Source organism: Letharia columbiana (assembly GCF_014066305.1).
Source record: "Letharia columbiana isolate WasteWater2 chromosome Unknown Sc0000013_s0, whole genome shotgun sequence".
Classification (NCBI taxonomy): domain Eukaryota; kingdom Fungi; phylum Ascomycota; class Lecanoromycetes; order Lecanorales; family Parmeliaceae; genus Letharia; species Letharia columbiana.
This window is the reverse complement of record NW_023501052.1, coordinates 581,335-593,488: the sequence shown is the minus strand read 5'-3', so window position 1 is coordinate 593,488 and position 12,154 is coordinate 581,335. Positions and strand designations below refer to the sequence as shown.

General features: G+C 45.8%; 2 protein-coding genes across 2 annotated transcripts; both read right to left on the bottom strand.

Annotated features, from left to right (window-relative positions):
- Window positions 1-79: 79 nt before the first annotated feature.
- Window positions 80-5,149, bottom strand: HO173_005114 (uncharacterized protein; the record flags this gene model as incomplete). Its single annotated transcript, XM_037307032.1, has 5 exons — window positions 80-1,430; window positions 2,495-3,481; window positions 3,523-3,808; window positions 3,889-4,240; window positions 4,286-5,149. The coding sequence occupies 5 exons, from the start codon at window positions 5,147-5,149 to the stop codon at window positions 80-82; spliced, it is 3,840 nt and encodes a 1,279-aa protein (XP_037166156.1).
- A 358-nt stretch (window positions 5,150-5,507) lies between these two features.
- On the bottom strand, window positions 5,508-6,551 carry HO173_005113 (uncharacterized protein; the record flags this gene model as incomplete). The annotated part of the gene is made up of 3 exons (XM_037307031.1): window positions 5,508-5,792; window positions 5,839-6,292; window positions 6,337-6,551. 3 exons carry the CDS (start codon window positions 6,549-6,551, stop codon window positions 5,508-5,510), a joined length of 954 nt encoding a protein of 317 aa, XP_037166155.1.
- Window positions 6,552-12,154: the final 5,603 nt, after the last annotated feature.

The following is a 12,154-nucleotide window of genomic DNA, read 5'->3' as shown; positions in this document are numbered from 1 at the left end:
CTCCGCGAAAAGCTTGTTACACTCTTCATTGAGGTCATCCCGCTCCCGCTCAATGGAGTCGCAACTTCCGTGAAGCTCCTCAAATGATCTGGTCCTTGCTGGCCATTGCGGTGGTATGAATACCGAGGTCCTGCTGCATCTGGGATTTCAGGTTGCTGAGGTCCTGCTGGACTTCATCGCGATGCTCTCGAAGCTCCTTGATCTGAGAGAAGCTCAAATCCTGGAGGCGTTTAGCCGCATCGAAGTTGATCTTGCAAGGTCTTAACTCGTCATTCTGTATCTGGAGATCCAGTACTTGCTGCCGAAGTTGCTCGATGTCGGAATGCTCCGATCTGCAATTGCGGGCGGCTGCTTGCAGCTCGTCGTTGGTTTTCAGGAGTAGACAATTGTCGTTCCAGGCCGTGTTCAGCGACTGAGTTGTAGTCTCGGCCTCCGTCAGTTTCGTTTTCGTCAATTCCGCTTCACTGGTGGCCCGAGTGGCAACAGCTTGTAATGAGGTCTTCTCCTGATCGAGTTGGCGTAGCTGAGTAATCTGCCCTCGAACTTTGTCCTCAAGACTCAGTACCTTCGAATTGAGGTCGTTGATCTCTTGTGTCAGGTTTTTCCGGGATGCGGTCAGCTTCTTGATTGTTGCCTCCTTTTCCGGAAGGATGTTAACGCAAAGATTCTGCATGCCGACCTCCAATCCTTCACTTGCCCTGGACAGTCTCTTGCTCTTCTCAGTGGCTTCGTTGGCTTTGGCCACGGCGCTTGCAACCTGGTGGTCTTTGTAAGCTTTCCATTTATCGAGCTTACCCTGCTGCTCCCCCACCGTCTTCCGATCCCGTGCTAGTCTCCTTTCTTTAGCTTTGTTGCTGGCTACCTCTTGATCCAACTGTGCATTTGCTTTGGACAGAGCCAGGGTCTGAGACTCTTGGTATTGCTCTTTCGCTTCTAGATCTCTCCTCAAGTTGTCGAGGTGATTTTTCTCCCCTGTGAGGTCGGAGAGGGCTCGTACCGCGGCGGCCGTACTGGCTTGTGTGTTAGCAAACGTCCGGTCGGCCTCAGCTTGACGCTGCTCGAAAGTAGTCTCGCTCTGGCTCATGCGTTGCATCTGCCCATCTAGCTTGGACTGCTGCTGTCTGATTTTGTTATCTGCTCCTCGAACCCTTTTGTCGAGGTCTCCAAGTTCGCCTGTTCGATCGGATAACGCCGTCTGCCACTGGTCGTGGCATCGACGAATGTCGTCCAGCCTCTCTTTCTGAAGGCTTTCCAAGTCCCGAATCTCGCTCAGTATGACTGGAAGCTGATCTGCAAGCTCTTCATAGGCTGGGCGCCCTCTAGGCGGGACATTCCTCATCACTGACGTTGCATTAGAGGCTAGAATCTCGTGAAGATCATCGACATTCTTCCTCCAATCAGCATTCTCAGCAGGAGCATTGGGATTCTCGCTGGTATGCATTGGGAATGTGGACATATGGGTTAATTTTTGTCAGCTGGGGGTCAATCCGCCCAGTGGAGACACACCCACACCCGGAGGTGTGACGAATTCTGGGAATCCGATTTACAAGGGAAAACCTCCCCCGTCACACAAGTTACAAAACTTAAGTGTGCCTTGCTGGAGAAGCCAGACTTGTCACCATCAGTTTATCAGATTTGTACAACGGTCGACTGTTGTGATGGATTTGGAGAAGGAAGGTTTCGGAGAAGGAGGATTTTACATGAGAAGCCGGTAATTTTCGGTCCAGCTAGTGTTACAAGCCTTGCATTTATGCGTTAGAAAACCCCCCCCAGATTCTACCTAAAAGCCACTCAAAAAATGGCCTTTGGTCCATCGTAATCTGGTGACTCAGGATGGCCACTCCCTCTTCGTTCACTCGTAATCTACCGAGCAAGCAATCCGGGCATGATCATTTACAAAAAATTGGAAGAGATGCAAAGTAGATACAGAAGACATGAGAGTCAAGCGTGTTTTTCTACATGTAGAAGTTGAGATATGGTGGTAGGAGCGATGGTTCCTCTGGGAGGAAAAGGGTTTAGATAGGTAGTAGAGGGTATCACAGTGAATATCATCTGTTCGTGATCACTGCATTCTTCCGGGACTTGAAGAGAGCAAGAACTGCATTTATGTCAGTATTGAATGCCATGCGTGAATGCACTCGAGTTGATTGCACCTCTGTCTTCTCCGCTTGTCTGCAACACCGCTGTAACCTGAGGGGCCCTTTCCCCACGAAAACTGCCTCTGCTCGGAGACTGCTCTTAGGGATTCCTTTTCTACGTAAAATTAGGACTTCTCACCCACTCGATGTAGCCCACTTCACTCGGAGAACTTCCATGCCTTCGTCCACCTAGGGTTTCATGTCTAACTGATGTAGGGTTTCCTTGTCTACTTCACTCGCAGCACTTTCTTGGTAAATGACCTCAAGCTACCTCGAAAACGAATCGTATTTCAGCTACTGGAGAGCACAATGATACAAATTCTGCTATCGGATAGTAACAATGAAGACGTGACTACCTCTTCTCACTTGGCCGGCTTTTCCTCAGGCTTTCCTCCCTCAGCCTCTGCCTCCCCCAATGTCTTTTCCTGACGCTTGAACTTGCCATTTTGCCTCCCTTTCGGTCTGGGTCTGCCGGGAGCATTTGGATGAGGCTTGAACATTTCCTCCTCCTCAATGTCCCTTTTGCCTCGGATCCAACTCCATGGGGAAGGGAAGATCCGGGGGCGGCTGGAGTTGATGGCACAGTCTCGGCCTTTGCTGGGTGGGCGGGAGTAGCTTCTTCACCTTGACGGGTGGGTGGAGCGGTGGCGTCCTTCCCTGTCGCTTCGTGCTCTACCTTGCCTGACACTTCCTCACCGGGAGAAATCTCCACCACCGCAGGCGCATCTCTAGCGACACCGGCGTCCTTCGATGATGTTTGATCACCTTCACCAATAGCCAGTGTGGAATTGGCAACGGCGGAACCCTCAACGGCCGCTTGATCGCTTCCACCGGAGAGTGGATTGGAGCTGGCGACTGGATTGCCATCATTGCCAGCTGGCGTAGAGCTGATACCGGCGGTACCTTCCACAACCGCTTTATCGTTCCGGGAGGGAGAGGCAACTTCTTTGGGGGTGTCTTTGTCAGATGCAGCGTCATGACCCTTCAGACTATCATGTTCCGCCTCTTCTGCATCGCTCAAATCGCTCCAACGTTCTGACTTTTTGCCAAGACTCTTGTCCAGATCTTTCAATGGGTTCGACTTTCTCTCCCCCAAGCCTAGTGGGACCGGCTCCGGCTTTGGACTCATGGGCTTCGGCCTCCCAGTCTCAATGATTTGCGGGGCCGGCTTCGGCTCCGTCTTTGGACTCATGGACTTTGGCTTCCCAGTCTCAATGACTTGCGTGGCCGGCTTCGGCTCCGTCTTTGGACCCTGGGGCGCCGGCTTTGCTTCCCAGTTCCAACAACTTCGTCTGCCAGAGCTTGGAGCATAACCTTCGTATTCTTCTCTGCCGACGGCTTGACTTCGCCCTCAGCGAGATTCCTACTGCCGTGAGTCTCAGACGCCAAGTCTTGTGGGGTCAGGGCTGCTTCCGGCTTCGGCTCCGGAACCCGGGGTTTCCGCTTCCCAGGTTCGACGACGTTCCCTGCCGCAGCGTCCTGCATCTTCTTCCTGTCCGATATCCTCGACTTTTTTCTTGGCTCGTCCGAATCCGACGACTCGTCCGAATCCGAAAACGTCCCGTTCAGGAAATCTTCTATAAGGTTCGTGGCCGCCGGTTTCTCGAGCATCGGCGGGTCGATTGCCACTTGCGCCATCGTTCTCGAGGACTTTGGTGCGAAGGAGGGGGCTGCTGGGTTGAGCGGGAAGTTCGGGAAGACTTCTTTTTTGTAGGCGGCGCGGACTTTGATGAAGGTCTTTGTGTCCGACCTGCTGGGGGCTTGACTGCCCTTGAGTATTTAAACTCTTTTGGGACTGGCCTTGCGCTGCCAGCTTTCTGGTCCCGCTTCTCAGCATTTTCGTTGGCGATCGGCCGGCTTGGAGAAGGTTGTCGATTGTCCGTAGAGTTCTTTGCCTGGGCAGCGGACTTAGTGGTCCGCTTCTCATCGTCAGCCAGCGCGGCGAAAGGATTGCTTGAGGCTGCAAGTCCTTTGTGGACTCCTTGTTTGAGGCCTCGAGTCGCAGGAGCCGACTTGCTTTTGCGTGCTCTAGTGACCACTTGGCCAGCCGTATCCTGAGGCTTTTCTATGCCCTCTTTCGCTGTTTGGCCCTTCGACACGCCCTTGGGCCTTTGCTAACCAAAACCCCTATGTTTCAGTCTGCGCACCTCAATGTCACCGGGTGAACGTGCCCTTTTTGCGGCAGTTTGGGATGGTAACATACTCGCTGGCGTCGGAGTGATCTTTGATTCCAGGCCTTGGGTGAAGGGTTTCGCCTTGTCTATGGCAGCGCCGAGTCTTATCCGTATCAGACGAGAGGCATTTGTAAACTTGGAAGGAGAGTCGGTCTCAATTTTCTCTCGTTCTGCCAGCGAAATGAGCGCATGATTCGTTTCTTGCACTTGTTGTGCCAACGAAATGAATTTCCGACTCCTCGACGCCTGAATGTCCGCCTGGTTATCAGCTTCAGCTAACAGACAATCGAGTTCTCTCAATAGCACCTGGTTGAACTCTCGAAGCTCCCCGAGTTCCTCTTTGGAGCTCGCGAGCTCCGTATTGGCATTCGAGAGCTGTTTGTTGGCCTTCGAGAGTTCTTCTTCAAATGCATCGATTTGTGAACTCATCTTGCGCGCATTCCTTGTGATAGTCTCGTTGAGGTGTGGCGCGACGTTCCTCCAATCCCCATTTGCAGCTTGGTCAATCTTCTGGCCCAGGTCCTTGATCTGCCCTTCGAGAAGCCTGTTCTTTGCTTGTAGCTCTTCGACATTCTTGTCGTCACCTGGGGCTCTAGGTCGGTCAGCGTCGTCGAAGGCTGTCTGAAGCTCTTGGATCGTAGCATCCTTGGCTTGAAGTTCCTCGTCCTTGAGCTCAAGCTCCACTTCTAAGCTATCGATTCTCTCGATGTCGGCTTCCTTTGTCTGGCGGTCGTTCTCGCGGTCGGCTTCCAACCTAGCGATCTTCTTGTCGAGTCCCTTGGTTCGAGCCTTCTCAGCTTCATATAGCTGTTGAGGGGTTTGTGTCGATGAAGACATTATATATTTTTATCAGCTGGGGGTCAATCCGCCCAGTGGAGACACACTCACACCCGGAGGTGTGTGGACACAGGATCCAAAGAGAGGCCGGAGCCTCCTTCCCTCAATACCCGGTCCTCTGCTGAGCAGAGGAAGATCGTGATCGTGTAGTGAACAGTATGGGGGCTGTTCTAGCAACAATCAGTTTCTTGATGAGGGAGGAAATCCGGAACGACCGTGTTGATAATGTGCGGCTCACTAGCGCCATCAGATCACGTGATGACGAGCTTTTCGGGACGCGTTCAGCTACAACACAAGCTGAGCTACTTGCATTAAACCCCGCGTTGTCAAAGGCCGTCGAAAAATCTTGCAAACATTGTCATGGTTGGTGGCATCGGAAATCATCGCATGAGGGCGTCTTGAAGCGTCTCGGTATGGTCAACAAGGCACAGAACTCTGTCTTGGTCTTTTCGAGAAAGGATTTCCCTCCCATGTTGTCGACACGGCCGTAGCAGATATGCTCCTCGATCGTTTCGTGCTCTTTTTCTTGTGCACGGTCGCCGTTGCATATGTCGAACAGGACGGTCGTGCGATCTGGAGGGCTAGCATCCTTCAGGCCAGTTGCCGGATCACGAGTTATAAGATTGCTAATCTGGAAAGTGTCCTTCATGCGCGGGTGAGCCTGTAAGTCCCTGCCTTCGACGGAGTACACTGGCAGTCTCTGGCCAATCCTTCTCAAGTCTGTGTAATAGAGTCATTGGCTTCTGCCCGGTACGGATCTCGTTGTAAGGCCTTGCCGTTCTGACATGGATATCTTGATTGAATTGCATCTTGCGTGCAATGTGAACACCGTATGTGATGTGGAAGGTCTTGATGGAATCCCACATAGTTGTCTTTGGCATGTTGAAGTACGTCTTCTTACCCGTCTCGACTTTCTTGTCGTCCCGGTCCGTCACCGTGGGATACCGCCTGTATATGCCGTTGCCGATTACGTCGATGGTGGGTAGGTCGAGGTTGATCACGGGCTCGTCATTCTCATCCAAGTATTGATGAAACGGTGGTGTATGGTCCTTGACCGCGGCGGAGTACTCGAACTTGGGAAGAGGGTTCATAAACCAAAAGGTGACCAGATAGCTAGGATCACTTCCGCGGTATATGCGCTTCCTTCAGACTGCTGTAAGGTGCGACCCAGTCAATGCCGGGCAAACCCTTGGCCCACTCGGCATCCATTGGCGATGTCTTTCGCGTCCTTCAGGCCAGTCTTCGGACCACGAGTCATGCGAACCCCAACCTGGAAAGTGTCCTTCATGCGCGGGTGAGTCTGCAAGTCCTTGCCTTCGACGGAGTACACTAACAGTCTCTGGATATATATCGCATACCAATCCTTCTCAAGTCTGACATGGATACCTTGGTTGAATTGCATCTCGCGTGCAATGGGAACACCGTATGTGACCTGGAAGTTGCTGTCTTCGGCAAGTTGAAAGTATGTAGGGTTGGCCGACCTACTCTCAGCCCTTCTGCTGGTATGGTCTCATACTTCTGTGAGTGCCGGAGCTCCTTTCCCACAGTACCCTCGTCCTCTGATGTGCAGAGTTGGATCGTGATAGATACGGTAAGCTGTGCGCTCTAGCAAGAACCAGTCACCTGAGGAAAGAAAGGGAAAAGAAGCAACAGCAAGAGGCTTTGATGCGGAGAAGCTGTAAAGTATCAGTCACACTTCGCAACCTGGCGAGGAGATGATCGGGCATGATGACTTACAGAAGACTAGAAGCGATGTGGAATATATATAGCCGACACGTGAGTCAAGCGTATGTATTTCTATATAGAGATTGGAAGATAATGTAGGAGAGATGGTCCCTTTGGGAGGGGAGGGGGTTTAAATAGTACGCAATGCCTCTGGTGAATATTTTCTGTCCAGGATGAATGGAGAAAGGGAATGACTAGAAAATAGGAATGACTGAAAGAAAGGGAATGACCGGAAAAAGGGAATAACTGGAAAAAGGGAATGACTGAAGAAAGGGAATGACTGGAAAAAAGGGAATGACTGGAAAAGATGGATTGATTGGAAAAATGAATGATTGGAATAAAGGAATAAATAGTGTTGGAAATGTGTATGAAGGATTGATTGATTAACTATGGAATAATATGTAGGCTACTTATACCATGTGAAGCCTATGCTAATTTGTCACCTGATTGCCATCATAAGGGGTAGCTACAACACAGGTGCTGCAGCAAATCTCAACAAATAGAGATAGGGAATGATCGAGAAAAGGGAATCATTAGAAAAAAGGAATAACGTGCTTGATCGGTCAACGAGAATAACTGGGCTTCGAGACTCTTGATATATACACCAAAAATTTAGCGGTCTAATCGAATATAGCATAGATTTATCGATTAGGGTCTTTCTATAAAATAATAATATTCGTAGAATACCCTATTATCTCTCTATCGCCCCCTCTATTATTAGCTTATAATATTTAATTAAATTATTCTTCTTTTATTATAACTTATAAGAAGTTCTCTAGATCTAATACGATAGATATTTAAAAGACTAAGACTCTAAAGTAATAGCGAAAAGATCTTATTCTAAAACTCGTTAAACTCGCTATTTAATTTAATATTTCTAAATTATTATTATATATTAATACCCGTAGTCGAAAGAGTTATATAAAAGAAGTCGAGTCTTAAAAGTATTTTACTTAAGAAGAGAAGGATATTTTAATTAAATAATATATAAAATTAATTAAGTAAAGATACTTACTTAGAGTAAACGCCTTATAAACTATAGTCTTAAAGCTTTTATAAGCGAAAAAGAGAAACTTAAGTATATAAATAAATAAACGATAAATAAAACGATTTCTAAAATATAATAATTAATTAGAAATTATATATAGTAGAGCATTAGACGATAATCGAGTAAAGGCTATATATTTCGAAATTATTTATCGCTAGTTTAATCTTCTAGTTAGCGTTATTATCGAGTATAAGATTCTTCTAAAAAATATATATAATTTTAATAAGAAAGGGGTTCTTATAGATATGGCCTCTACGGCGAAAGCTATTATAAAAATTAAAGATAAATATCGCTTTAAAATATAGCTAGAAAATCGAGAATTAATTATAATTATCGAGGTCGTTAATACTATAGACTAGACTATTCTATTAACTCTTATCTTTAAAGATAAATATTAATAAAGTAGCTAATAAGAATAGAATCTTATAAATAAAATATAGATAGCTATTAGTTTATAAGACTAAATAAATTCGAAGCTTATTATATAATAACTAATAGAAGTCTTTAATCTCGCTATTAAAGAAGTAATATACGATATTATATATTAACTATTAGTTCTAAATAATTATAATAGTTATATTATATAGTAATTCGTTATAATATATTATAATCGAAGAATTCTTTCTTTATATTTATTTTTCTATACGATATATCTTTTATAGTCTCTTAATATAGCAATTTTTAGATCTCTATAGAAAGTATATAGAGATTTTATTAATCGAAAATACGAGAATAGTGTCAGGACTAGTATAGAGGCATATCATATGGGTGAGGTAGATAGGATAATAAGGCTACCGAACTATGTATGTGGGCAGGAGGCATGATATGGTAGGGGATGCCTCCGCCAAGGCCCGCTAGCCATAGGGCTGAGGGCTGAGTAGGGTACGCTCGTAACAGTACTCCCCCTCTCAAAGAGCCATGGCCCCCATGGCTGGTAGACCGGAGATGCAGGCCCATTGCTCGCCTTGTATCTCCAAACATCCATAGTTCTTCGAAAGAACCATCGCTCGCTGAAATCCATAAAAACAAAGACTTTTGGTGTGTGCTGTGCCAGGCCAAATTAGTACCTTTCTCCGGCGGCGACGGCGACAGCGATATCGCGTCCCGGAGATTCCGCTAGCGCGTCGTCGATAGCACTTTATCGTAGCGTTAAGGGGCTCCTAATTTGATGAGGAACCATGAAGAATTGAATGGATAATGACCGAAAAAGGATTTGCTATGCAATGGTCACCTGATATGATGGAGAAGAAATCGATGAAATGATGCAATCTGATTGGTCGATGCCTCCCGAATCGAACCGAGCCGTAGGCGCTAAAACTCTAAATCAATATCAGATGATTCCGGTGTGAGTTTCTCTATGGGACGCCATATAGCCGATATCGATCGAGGCTATTAACGACGACAGTGAGGTTTATAGGTGACGCACTATGGCTTCGGAAGTCGTTTAGGCATATAATAACACGGGGAGCCTGGTTGATAGGCCTGACATGAGGTAATTATTCAGTAATATGAGTCTGAGGAATTGATTTACGAATGTGAAAAAATGAGACCTTTCTGAAGATATCAGATGGTTTCAATTCGTCCAAAAATACAATGTCCGAGGATTTGCCGGTGTTCATGCTGATTTCGACTGTATCTGCAGGGCTGCTGCGTTCTTGACTACATCTGCTGCGTTCTCATGACTATATCGTTTGTAGGTCTGATACGTTCACATGGCCCATCGTTTGCAGGCCTGGTGGGTCCGGCCTATCGCCTATATTCCTCTAGATTAGGGCGAGGAATAATAGCATATTTGCCACGCGGTTTGCTTGCATCTTCGAGTCTCGCCTTGGCATACTGTTTGGTAAATGCCTTTGCTTTCTTATTTACCAGCCGTTCGGTATATATTAGATCACGATATTCTAATATAATAAGGTATTCCTTTAGGTCTAGTAATATTCACTTTCTTTTATATATAGTATATTCGTCTAGGAGACGAAGGTTTGCCTTGTCCCTTAAGTCGATTATAAGATCTAGCTGAATAATATTAATCTGATATTCTTTATCGCTATACTTCTATATATACGCGATATATTTTATAAACTCCTCGTAATACTCGGAAAATGACTGATTATTATATCTTCTGAAGATTGAGTAGTTATAAATATTTCTTTATCGAATAATATTTAATAGAGTCTTATAAAGGTCACTTAGTTGATCTAGGAGGTCGTTGATTAAGAGATAAGGATTTTTTATAGTCGTTCGACGTCTAGATATCGTGTGCTCGATAGTCTTTTCTTTAAGGCGTGATATAACGTAGTTTATCTAAAAAGCGTAGATAGAATAATAATCTTTATTGAGGCTGAGTTTATCTATAATTCTTATTTTCTAGTTCTTAAATTTGGATCTATCAATATTGTTGAATATAGGTGAATTTGATAGCCTCGGGCTAAGTGGCTGTCTAACTGACTGTGGCGAGATTGATCGATATCGATGTTGATATACTTTTAGTGCTTCGAAATCTCGTAGTATAGGTAAAGATGGGGACGGGGGCGGAAGGATAGAGATGCCAGTAGAGTTTTGGTTTTGTGTCTCGGGTTTTTAAGCCTAATTCTCTTCTTGGTTAGTGTGAAATCGCTGGTAAAGATTCTCAGCAGATAGAGAGCGCTGTACGCGTGGCATACGAAGTCGTGGCGAATTTGAAGGCGAATATCTCGTATGTAGGTCTTCGTATGTGAGATAGTGTGTAGGATAAGGCTGGCCACGGTGTGTAGGAGATCGTGACCGAGAGGAAGAGGAAGCGTTCTTATGACGATGATGTGGAGGGCGATATTTTGGTGTCGATGTAGGTGGATTTGAAGAATTCATGATGTGTTGAATGTAGGTAAGAACGGAGCGGAGAAGATAGGCGTAAAAATGGCGATTTTGGCTGGGCTTCCTTGTTGAGGGATTGTAAATATCGAATAGTGTCTTTGCCGAGTGGAATGGAGAGATCTCTGGAACTCCGGTACTGTGAGGGCGTATGCGAGTTGAGAAAGGTGGTAGATCTCTGTGTTGAGAGTCGAAATTTGACTGTGACGCTCGAAATAGTGTTGTTTCTTTCGTTTCTTGACCGATCAAGTCGCCGTAAAGACTATGAGTACTCTGAATGGTGTTCTTTCGAATGGTAGGAAGTCCGCCGAGGGTCTTTTAGCCGGTGATAGACTTTTTGCGGGTAACGGAGGCGGAGAAGGATTTCTTGTATTCGATGTAGGGGACTCGTTTTTTGATGGATTGGGCTACCGTTGATAATGTAGGTTGTCTGATGTAGGTTCTTATGATTTGGATGTGTGGTGGGGCTTCTGTATGGTAGAAATACCCAGCGTTTTCTTTATCAGGCTCGGTCGCTTGCTCCGAGCAGAAAGTGAAAAACCCGTCAATTTTCTTCGCCGGGGGGGTACGAAGGAGTCTTATTATAATGTCAGGACCAGCATAGAGTCCGTGAATGAAAGCACGTTTATCCTCGAAATGAATAATATATTAATATAATAAAAAATAAATGTTATGCGTGAATACACCTAACATATTCTTATCTCCTTCTCTCTTAATCTTCACCTCATATGCATAATTACTACATCTCACCTCTCTTCAAAAGCTGGGTGATATTACTTTATCTCTCCCTCTCCTCATCAACCCGGAAGTATAATTTTCCTTCTGATGAATATGATATAAGATCCAATATTACTATTTACACCTCTAAGAAAATACTAGTTTATTCTTAGTGCTTCGATAACCTTAGCTTTGAAGATACTAGACTCTCGGGATTGACTAAGCTCTACTTGAATCTCTGAACCTCTCCACTTTCATCTTATCTACCACTCTCTTTTCTCTCACTCTTATTTCTTTTCTGAGTCTATATCTCTGTTTACTTAGAGTATCAGCTGAAGCTATGCCTTAGACAAGACTGCCTTAATATTGGTTCTAGAGAGTTCTCTTCGACACAACTTAGTTTGGAACTCAAAGTGGCACTGGTCTTTCTGAGACACTGGTTGGCCAACGTGTGGTAGGATGTTTTTCTAATCACCCTTTGTGGCTTACCCAATCTTTCTGTTTGAGTCCTCGATCTGACCTAAGATGCTTGATCTTCGCTTGTAGCTCTTCGACACGGTTGTCATGATCTCGGACTCTAGACCGGCCTGCGTTTTTAAAGGCCGGCGAAAATTCTTGCAACAATCGTCATGGTTGATGGCATCAGAAGTCATCGCATAAGGGTC